The 11039-nt window shown below is 40.4% G+C and overlaps 1 protein-coding gene across 3 annotated transcripts; it reads right to left on the minus strand.

Moving 5' to 3' along the window:
* Positions 1-2300: 2300 nt before the first annotated feature.
* LOC106389841 (protein PHOTOPERIOD-INDEPENDENT EARLY FLOWERING 1) lies at positions 2301-11039 on the minus strand. 3 transcript variants are annotated; one of them, XM_048759214.1, is made up of 20 exons: positions 10536-11039; positions 10366-10446; positions 10191-10298; positions 10028-10108; positions 9836-9924; positions 9613-9749; positions 9464-9525; positions 9036-9171; positions 8843-8917; positions 8702-8763; positions 8495-8617; positions 8327-8365; positions 8118-8186; positions 7961-8023; positions 4845-7881; positions 4654-4718; positions 4510-4580; positions 3604-4378; positions 2904-3406; positions 2301-2817 (listed from the first exon to the last, which is right to left on the minus strand). In XM_048759214.1, exons 1-20 carry the CDS (start codon positions 10632-10634, stop codon positions 2439-2441), a joined length of 6054 nt encoding a protein of 2017 aa, XP_048615171.1. In that variant the 5' UTR covers positions 10635-11039; the 3' UTR covers positions 2301-2438. The 3 variants fall into 3 exon arrangements, with proteins under 3 accessions (XP_048615171.1, XP_013685639.2, XP_013685640.2); XM_013830185.3 differs by having other exon boundaries at positions 9464-9531; XM_013830186.3 differs by having other exon boundaries at positions 8495-8592; positions 8695-8763; positions 9464-9531.

Here is an 11039-nt window from a genome sequence, read left to right on the forward strand (position 1 = left end):
TTCTTCCACCAACTCCACCAACCGCAAGAGCGACCGTAAAGGGAAGGGCATCTACAAGCATAACTTGGGTGCTCAATCTATTGCCACTCTCGGAGATCGCATGGTAAGTTCAACCGCTTTTTCTTCAATTATTTGAGTTTCAGAATTTAAATTTATTGTGCATTTCTTCTAATTTCTAATGTTTCTTTAATTTATGTTTTTTTTCAAGGCGGAAGAAAATGATGGCGAGCCGGTTGATGATCTCGCCCTAATGAGGAGGGCGTATACCAACAAGAAGACCGGCCAGATTGATGACGGTCTTGTGAGGGACGTGGTCGACCTGGTCCAAACTCAGGTGGTAGACGAAGTGTCTCAGCTTCAAACCGAGGATGACGCTTCGACGGCTTCGACCAACTTGTCCCGGTTTCGAATCAACGAAATCGTTGAATCCGTAAGTTCTTTGTTTTTAAAAGTTCAATTCATTTATTTCTTGGTTTAAATTTCTAAATTTGGTTTTTTTCTACTCAGTCGGTTCCAAAGAAGAAGGGACGTTTGGTCGGTTTGGGTCGTCGCACCCGGTCGGTTCCCCCTTCTTCTGCACCACCGCCCTTTGTTGATCCAGAAGTACTTACGGCCCAGTTGAAGGACAAAGATGATCGTATATCTTTGTTAGAGACCCAGATGGCGGCTCAACAGGCGGGCTATGAGGCACAGAGGAGGCTGAACCAGCAAATGATGGAGATGATGCAGAGGATGTACCCGAACGAGGTGTTCCCGGACGTGCCAGACCCGTAGTTTTTTTTTTTCCACAAACTCGGAATGTTTTATTTTTATTTGTGAAACTTTGAATATTAATTAATATGATTTCAATTTTACTTTTAATTTCATATTTTCGAATTTAAATTTCATAAATTTTATTTTTTTTAAAAAAATAATATTTTTTACATTCCGAGGAAATTAATTATATTTTTCACTTGATCGATCGATGCGTTTTTGTTCAAAAACGCATCGATCGATGCGTTTTTTAAAAAACGTTCGGGCTATACCGAAGGACAGGTTCCTCTGTTTATTTTGAGGAACTTTTCCCTCGGTATATTCCGAGGGAGCTGTCCCTCGGAAAATTCCGAGGAACTGGTCCCTCGGTATATACCGAGGGAAAAGTTCCTCGGAATAAACCGAGGAAAATGTCCGTCGGTATACTTCTATCGATCGATGTATATATGTCCAAACACGCATCGATCGATGAACTTCCGAGGAATTATACCGACGAAGTTCTCCCTCGGTATATTCCGAGGACATTTCCGACAAACTAGTGATCTTCGGAATTTCCTCGGAAATTTATTTCCTCGGAATTCCGACGGAAAATTCCGAGGGATTTCCGAGGAAAAAATAAATTCCGAAGAATTATTTCCGACGATGTATTTCGTCGGTATGTCGTCGGAATAACGATATTCCGACGAAATTCCGACGATTTTTTCCCTTAGAATCCGTGATGTTTTCTTGTAGTGGATGGAAACATTAATCATTAGTTTTTGGAAGATCATTGTGGTCATATCGAACAATATAAATGTTTTTCTGTTTTTGGCTTCTGATGGGTGACGCAAATATGAAAATGCAGATCAAATAAATATGCAGATCAAATAGAACAATTGCAGATCATGCAGATTAATCAAAATAAATATTTTTTTTTTAAATCTAGTTTTAATAAAAAAAACACTATATAAAAATCCCCAAAGAGATTAGTCTGAGATCTATTTCTGAGTTATCAAAAGAAAAAAAACAACTATTTGAAAGTTTATATTTTTTCTTAAATTCTTCTAATGAACATATTCATTATGATGTCCAGGTGTGAAACCGATTTTTTCTTCGTGAGTATTCATCAAGCATCTTTCAACGGTAAGCGCAACTACGTACTGAAATGACAAAGAGCTTATAATAAAAATGTCATTCGTTGAACATTAAAGATTAGGTCGAAATGATAACATGATATTATATATACCTTTTTCATTTTAAAAATAAAAGATTCATAAATTGCAAGGGCCATAGCCTGTGCAGCTCATTTCAAGTATGCATGCGATAATGTTGCTTCGAAGCGATTGGCCTCATGATTGATTAGAACCGATTATGTTGAAGATTACATAAAAGAAAGATATATGAACTGTGAGATGGGCTTCTGTCACTAAGATGCGTTTAACACAACGTATTCATCATCTACCATGTCATATTTTTGTTTTTGAATAGACAGATACCAATGTTCAAATCATAGTGTATACAAAACGCTCACGTTTGGGAAACTAGAGTGAAAACAAGTCAGAAGCAGATGTAGAATAGAATCATATTTGAGATTCAATATTTGTATGATCTCTGGAAACGAAAAAAAAACCTACAAAGCTGGGTCATCCACAATCATCAGCATTTTTTTTGTCTGCATGCAGTTTTTACTTTTACAAAAGCCTTTACTACTCTATTCCTGAGGGTTCAGACGCTAATGAGCAATCATCAAGGCCTGAGGTTAACAAAGGATCATACCAATGTGAACAACCTATCATCTCTATCTCTTCTGAAACCTCCTTATCCTCTTCCACCTCTTCTCTATCGGCAGGTGTAAAATCGAACTTGAGATTAGGGTCATTTCGCCTCACCCATGACACTTCCGATTGTTCTGCTGCTGAGAGTTTTCGCTGTTTGCTCTTTGAGGACTTGGGCGTGTCTGAGGCGGATAGCTTGTGCTTCCCCAGGGACTGTGCTTTCACTCCACTTCTCGACTTCGGATCATATGCGGGGAACGTGTTTGAAGCCCATCCAAACGAATCTTCAATACACGCATTTGCAGCATTCCTACAAACAAGACCACCGATACTTTAGTGACCACTACTACTCTTAAGACTTTATAGAGAGCTTTTGGCATGGATAGAGTTACAAACCTGTAACGGTCCTCTGCAGCAATCCGAGATACTTTGAGCTTATCTTCCCCTGGAGGGTCATTCACATAATTGAATGAATCTGATCCATCAATAGTTAGCTTTATGATGGGTGGGAAATGAGTCGAGGAATCATCATTGCCATGTGGGAACTCCAAGGTTAGGTCTAATCCCACTTTATTGATAGGTTCCTGTAATCTAGGACGAGAAGCAGTATCGAGTGGCTGGCTCGTGCTTGAGTCCTGGAGAGCGAATTCTACCAACTTGCTACTTAAGCTGGTGATCTTCATCCCCTGAAAAGGTTTTCTCGCTAATTCTTGAGTGTGATTCGCAGAACCCATAACCTGTCTGTTGAATATGGGACTATTTAAGGAGAGCTTTTGATTGTTTGTAGAGCGTGTTGACGTCCTCCAGATTGAAGACAGCAAGCAAGTAAAGTGTTTTTGAAGGAGCATCTCCGTATCTGGCTGCTCAGCTGCAACATTTAGGAGTGCCCGCATATTTTCCTGCACCAAAATTAAAATATTAGTGAAAACCACCTCCTTTCCACTACAACAATCTTCCTGAGCAGATTAACAAGACCTCGTTTACAATACGAATTTCAGAATATCCCTAATTCATAGTACTTTGATGCACACAGGCGAGTTAGCTAATCTGTCTGTCTTATATCAATCTCTAACGCTATGGGCATAGTCAACCTTACCTCAGTTACTTTAAGGAGAGCCTTCCCAGAACCAGCGTTGAGGTTCTTTTCGTTCACTACACTGTCGGAAGCAGACAAAACATGTCGCTGCATAAGCTCCCTATATCTCTCACAACAATATGCAGGATGGCGATGCCTTCCTCTGTAAGCTCCACCAGCAGCCATTCCGTAAAGAGTCTCGCTAACTAAACTCCAGTTAGACCCATATTCATGAACCATAGCACACAATACAGCATCTTCCTGAGGCAACCAAGAATCAGGCGAGGGAACACAGTCTCTAGACCAGAGATTTCCTTTCTTCAATTTCTCTGGCTTGATCATAAGAACACGCTTTATTGGCATAGAAATGATGAACTTTTTCCCTAGGGTTTTACCCCTGTTTGCCGGTTTCAATTCATTATCAACAGCCATACTGTCAGACGGCTTTGATGGAACCAGTTCATCATGCGGAGTCTTGCATTTGATATCTGAATGTGAAAGAGGCTTCTTATGCTTCTTTGCTTTCTTCTTCGAGTTCTTCTCTTCATCACTGTCGAAGACTAATTCTCTTTTCTTGCCTTTCATACGTTTCTGCAAACGCGGTGAGACCATGTCTGAGTCACTGCTACTCACATATCCGCATTCTTCATTGTCTTCATCACTCGAAGCTTCAACTTTCACCACTGGCTTCGCTTGTTTTGACTCGGACCCGAGTGATCCTTTTTTCAGGGATTTATATTTGGCTTTCTTCACCTTTTTCTTCTTCTTAGGTTTAAGTACATGGGCACTTTCGTTCCTGGGGAAAAAATGGTTTGAACCAATAACTCGAAATAAGTGCTTGTCTATTATTGCTGACATATAATTTCCAATAATATTTCCTAGATAATCATATTGACAATAAACTGTGTTGGTTCAAAAGTGTCTTACAGTGCCAAACGCCTTTCAGCCTCTTCTGCAGCTTCCCTCTCTCTAGCTTCATTTTCTAGATCTTCCATCAACTACAATAATACGTAAAAACGTGAGCAAGCTGAAATGCAGAAGGCCACTGCAGATGCATTAGTTAATCTTTACCTGGTGCTGAGCTAAAACTTCAACTTGCTGCCTGTATGCCTCGGTTGCAAAATCAGCGTCCCATTCTGAAAATAGCATTAACATCACATGTGAGATAAGAATCAGCCTATGTATTCACATTATACAGATATACTAGGAAATTAGGAATAGGAGTTAAATGATTGCATGGAATAAGAAAAAAATATACTTACTCTCATAAACAAGAGGCTCTTCACCATCATCAATTTCAGCTTCCATTTCCTCCTTGTACTTCTCAATGTGGTCAAGTTCCCATTCTTTCTCTTCAAATCCCGCTTCATTTTCAATAGCAGCCTCAACAATGATGGGGTCCCAAACCTCTAAAAATCTAATCGCATATCTATCAATAGGACGCAGCTGGTTCTCAAAAGATGAGATAGCTTGTCCAGCAGCAGCGGCTGCTGCAGCCATTTGCTTGACATCATCTGGTACATCATTATCTTCTTCTTGGCTTAAAGTAATGATGTCATCTCTCTCATCCCTGTTATCAATAGGTACCAATGAAACTTCTTCTTTAGCCGACCCAGCTGCAGCTACACCTTGATCAGCAGGCTCATCAGACTTAATGTCATCCTCATTTACTATCTCATCGTCTTCTGGTCTCTCTATAGGTTCTTCTGTAAACTCTTGATTCTCCACAGCTTCTTCTTCTTCTACTCTTTTGAGAGCCATATAATCTGCTTCATCTTCTGCATGTTTTAAAGCAGCCTCGACATCTGCGTTTGACAGAGGGAGCTCCGCCTCACAATTCTTGCTCTTTTCCTCTTCATCCTTCCTAGTCAGAGTTTTATGCCCAGAGAACAATTCCATTGGGTCGAGCTTCTTGAAAAACTCGGTGTTATATTCACCATTCTGAATAACTAGGTTATCAAGCGCACGCTTCTGGTTTGCCTTCTTCAAGATATTCTCTTCAATGGTGCTCTCACTTATCAACCGATAAATATGCACTTCCCGTGTCTGACCAATCCTGTGGCAGCGATCTTGAGCTTGTTGATCCATTGCGGGATTCCAGTCACTGTCATAGAAGATAACTGTGTCTGCACCAACAAGGTTTATGCCTACACCCCCACTTCGGGTTGACAAGATGAAGAGAAAAATCTTGGGATTTGTGTTAAACCGCTGCATTAATGTCTGCCTCTCTTCTGGTGGAGTAGAACCGTCAAGACGCATGTAGGTATAACCGTATAAATTAATGAAAGCCTCCAAGATGTCAAGCATCTTGGTCATTTGCGTGAATATCAACGCTCTGTGACCCCCAAATTTTAATTTTCTCAGTAACATAGCAAGCTCCTGCAGCTTACCACAGTCAAACTGTATCAGCCGCCTATCTGGAAAATATACTTGTCTCCTAACAATCGCAGGCCTAATCGGAGACAGAAGAGGTGACAATAGATCTGTAACTTTCTCCTTGTACGATGGACTAAGAAAAACAGGAGAGTCACTTTTGCTGCACCAGCAAGCAGGTGAAGGCGCTCTTGCAGCAGGAATCGCAAACGTGAAAGCTTCGACTAGCTCAATTACCTTCTGGAAACGCTCGATCGGTGAAAGAACTATGTCAGCGAGCATTGAGGAGTACATGTAAGATGGACGATTAGCTTTGAGATGGTGTATATCATCAAGAGGACCCTTAATGGTTAAAAGAGTTCTTAAAGATGTAGAGTAAGTAGGCTTTCTCCGGCATCTCAAAGAATTCCACCATGCAATGGCTGCTGCCCGATCCTTGGATTCTTTAACCCTTTCCTCAAAGACAGCCTTACGAATTTCTTCAAAAATATTTGTCCCTTGCAGATTTTTGCGGTTTACTAAACTCAGAGGAACTTCTTCTGGATTATCCTTCAAGTCCACCCGATGCTTGATCAAATCGGAGGGCGTTGAAATAGTCTTGATCTCATCCCCTTCCCAAGAAGTCATAGAAAAATCATGATGGGTGAATAAGAATCCCAGATCTTCAAGATCGACTCTGGAAAATGGACTTTTCAAAAGAAGAGAGCAGATTCTCGAACTCAACTGCACATCAATGCCAGGCATATCAAAAGAACTTACAATAGGCCGACCCTCAAAGAGATCAGGATGATTACAAACTTTCCGCAGTTGCATTATGATACTTATCATCCCAAAAAAGCTTCCGCTGTTAAGTGTAGCCTGTGTTTCTGTGCTTGCTATGAAGTCCTCATACAAGTTGCGCTGCCTCTTAGACAATCTGCAGAAAATAACATGCTCATGTTTCTGAGGAAGTTGTTTTTCTACATCTCTTTTTAGGCGTCGTAGAAGGAAAGGACGGAGGACATTATGCAAGCGATCAATAACTTCTCTATTGATTTTATCTTGGCCCTCCACCATCCCTGCTATCGGGTTACAGAACCAATCTTTGAACTCCTGGTGAGACTGAAAGACATGTGGCATCAGAAAATGCATCAGTGACCACAATTCCATAAGATCATTTTGCAGCGGTGTACCAGTCAACAAAATTCTGCGTTTAGAATTGAAGTTCAACAGAGTTTGCCATCTCTGAGACTTCCAGTTCTTAATTAAATGGGCTTCATCAAGAATCAAGTACTTCCACTTCTTGCGCTTGAACATTTTACTGTCCTGGATAACTAGCCTATAGGTTGTTATGCATACATGAAAGGAGTTCAGCTTCATCCACCCTTGTCTCTTGAGTTTTCGCTCCTTTGCACTCCCAAAGTAGGTGAGGATTTTGAATGCAGGACACCATTTAAGAAATTCAGTTTCCCAATTCAGCATCACACTTGTCGGAACCACGATCAGATGGGGACCCCATATCCCCTTATCACAAGCAAGATGTGCGAGAAGAGCGATGGTCATGATCGTCTTTCCAAGACCCATTTCATCAGCTAAAATCCCATTCAACCTTTTCTCATACATCGTGACAAGCCAGTCTAAGCCAATGTGTTGGTACTCACGCAAAGAATGCTTGAGAAGAAACGGCAATTTCGTTCTAACTTTTGTTGTAGAGTATGTAAATCCAGTTGGCTGTGCAGATCTTGCTGCTGCTGCTGCATCAGCAATTTTGTCACTGTTATCTTTACCATCATCTTCTTTTATTTCATTGGATGTGCCTTCATCTTTTTCTGAGCAAGGCTGTAAAGCTGGCTTACATTCGGCTGATTCAACATTTTCGTCATCTGAATCAGCTTGCTGCCTGATATCTGACGAATCATCTTCAGATAAATCCTTGCCACCGAAATCCTATAACAGGGAAATTGAGTTACAGAAAAAACGAACAAAAGCCGCAGAACAGAAGCACACAGGAGGATTAAAAGCATACCTCCTTATACCTTGCAAGCAATTCTTCAATAGACATTTCACTCTCCTTCTGTAGCAGAGCAATCTGTAGTACAAGGACAAGTTTCTGTTTGTAAACTCCCCAGCTAACAACGTTTTCATATTACAAGAAAACAGAATAATCAATATATGCTTGTTACCTCGTCCTCAGGGTCCACACTATCTGCTTTTGCCAGTTCCTCTTCAACGGACAGTGTCGTCTCATCATCCTGCACCACAAGAGAAAATACAATTTGAAGTTTCGAAACCATATGGTCGTTCAACAAAAAACCTTCGACAAGGCTAAGAAAATAAAGTTACAAGAGTAAAGTCCCGAAATAACAGTCTCAGGCATCTGATAAAGACTGACCTTTTCCTCACCAGTGGCAGCAACAAAATCAACATCCTCCTGCATATGTTGGCAAATAACAGAGAAACAGAAAATTCAGCATTTTTGCAGTCAGAATCAGAGACTCGTGAGAAAAGATGGTAAGGTCTTCTGACAAAGGATACACAAAGGAAATCAGATTCCAGTTACCTGTTCATCGTTGAAATCATAGGTCTGATCTTCCTTTCCGGACTTCACAGAGGCAGTTTTTGGGCCTGGCTTGTGATCATGTGTATGGGTCTCGGATACTGCTAAATGATCAAAGCTATCATTCTACAAATAAACGATAAATATTACATTTGAGCCACAATTTTGATTGCAAATCAGATACTGGGATTTTAAAGACATACAACTTACAGAACGACGAACACTTGGGCTCCCTTCAGTTTCTTCAGAAGCTGTAAGATTGTTTTTGTCAGCTGCACATGTCAAATGGGAAGGAAGTCAAAGAGCAGTTTCATTGCTTCAAATACATTATAAGAACTTAATACCGCTCACCCTCTATATGATCTTCACCTACTGATGCCAGATTAGCTTCATTTTCATCTCTTTCTGGGCTGGTTTCTCCGCTAACTGAGGATACAACTCAAACAGTTGAGACTCATTGAGGATACAGCTTGTGTAATCATAGTAAAATATGACAAAATGCGGGGGAAAAACAAATTAATAAAGAGTGTTCAGTTATACCAACCTCTACTAGCAGTATAACGTCTGAGTAGCTCCTCAACTGGTAGATCCACTTCATTTTGCAAAGATTCCAACTCTTCTTGCCTTTCCTGTTTGGTGAAGTGCTTTTCATCCTCCTCAATAGTATCTTCATCATCTTCCTAAGTGTAATTATGGGTTTGAAATTAGATATTGAACATATTACTCTTCAAATGATCAGACATACATAGCTAATAAATAAAATCATTTAATTCTCAACAGGGTGGTGTCATGACAAAACAAAACGATTCCATTTGTTAACGTTTTCTAAATCTCTTATAATTTACAAATAGAGCAAAAACACATTCTTATCCATCTTTTCTATAAGGTGCAGGTCGATTCAAACTGTGACACGCATTAACTGCCAATAAGTGGTAATATATAGTTATTAAAATTTTATAAACTGAAACTCACTGACGCATCCTCGGAATTGAGATCATAATCCTCATCGACATCAAGAGTTTCTGATTCAAGACCTGCAGCTACAATGTCAGGAGATGTGTTAGAATACAGCTCACTTGCTTATAGTAAACATATGCGGAGTTGAGTAATGTGGAGCTCACAAGCATTCAACTCCGAAGGTGTCTCTTCTGCCCTTTCTTCATCACTTTTTGATTCGATAGCCAGAATAGGTTTAGGAGATTTGTTGTGGCCATGTTTATAAGGCTCCACTAAATTTTCTGCCAACATAGTTGAGTACCTAACATAAACCAACAGACTAAACTCAGTCTTTATTCACAATTACAAAAAACAAGAAAAACTGTGTAAGAAAAGTTTCATAGTAACCTCTCAGTCTGGCCTAACAGAAACTCAAGTTGCTTGTCCATAGCCTTCTTCTTTTTCTCATTGCGTACTAGCTGATGCTTGTAGAGCACCTGTAAAATTGGCAGTCCACACAGGAGAACAAGTTCAGATGCTCAAAAGTTATGCCAAACCCTTAAGTTCCAAGACCAGGGAGAGAACAAATGAAAGAATTACCAGCTTCTCAACTTTGATCCAAAACTTTTTAACGTCTTTAGAGATATTAAGGGCTACTTTCCTCAGTCTCTGTTCTTCTTCCTGTAAGACGCAATACTCTCACTTAAAAAAAAAAAAAAACTAAAGCTGGGGTGTGTAAGTAGAGAGGAAGAGGGCAGAGAACCTTAAGCTTCCTTTCTTCCCTCGAAGCTTGATCTACCATGCCTTTGCTGGCCCTCAGAGCAACTTTCTTTGCCTGAGCTAGCTTCCATTTCCTCTCAGACTCAAAGTCCTAACAAAAGATCTCTCACTTAGCAAAGAAACAACATGCATGCATACAAATGCTACCCTTCCTTTACCTTTGAGAGCCAAATCATCTCCTCTATAACATGGTCCCAGTGAGTCTTAGGTCGTCGCGGCTCTTTAGGAGCTTCCAGCGTCTGAAACAAACAAACAAAAAAAAAGCCAGAATCAATATAAATGCGTTTCTTGGAGATCGAGATAAGCTCAAAGTAGGAATCTAGCTAACCTTGTGTCGCTTAGGTTTGGAGTCGCTATCGGGTCTAGATTTGGCACCTTTGGACGACATTGCTGAATCGGGTATCGACTTTCCACCTCTAGACGCCATTACTAGCGCCTATCGAACCGAATCGTACACCAAAAGAGGGAGAAGATGACTAGTGACTGCAGAGCGGATTACAAATTAGGGTTTCTACATCAGCAGCGAAAAGCTCCGCGGTAACTAAAAGGCTCGTCACTAGGAACATCACAGTAAAAACCGGTTCCGCATCTTGGAATTTACAGCCGACTAATCTAGGTTAAAAAGAAGGTTTCTCGGAGATAACGGGAGGAACGATTTGTTTTTTTTTTTTTTTTTTTTTCTCTATCAAAATCTCTTCACTTCGTTACGTGATGTGATTTGGGATCGACAACGAAAAAGAAAATGGAAGATTACTAAAAGGGTCTAAAAATGGAGAGAGGAGAAGAGATAGCGCGCGGCGCAGATAGATAGATGAAGGAAGGGTTGTTGGGT

Source organism: Brassica napus, chromosome C5 (genome assembly GCF_020379485.1).
Source record: "Brassica napus cultivar Da-Ae chromosome C5, Da-Ae, whole genome shotgun sequence".
In the NCBI taxonomy this organism is placed as follows: domain Eukaryota; kingdom Viridiplantae; phylum Streptophyta; class Magnoliopsida; order Brassicales; family Brassicaceae; genus Brassica; species Brassica napus.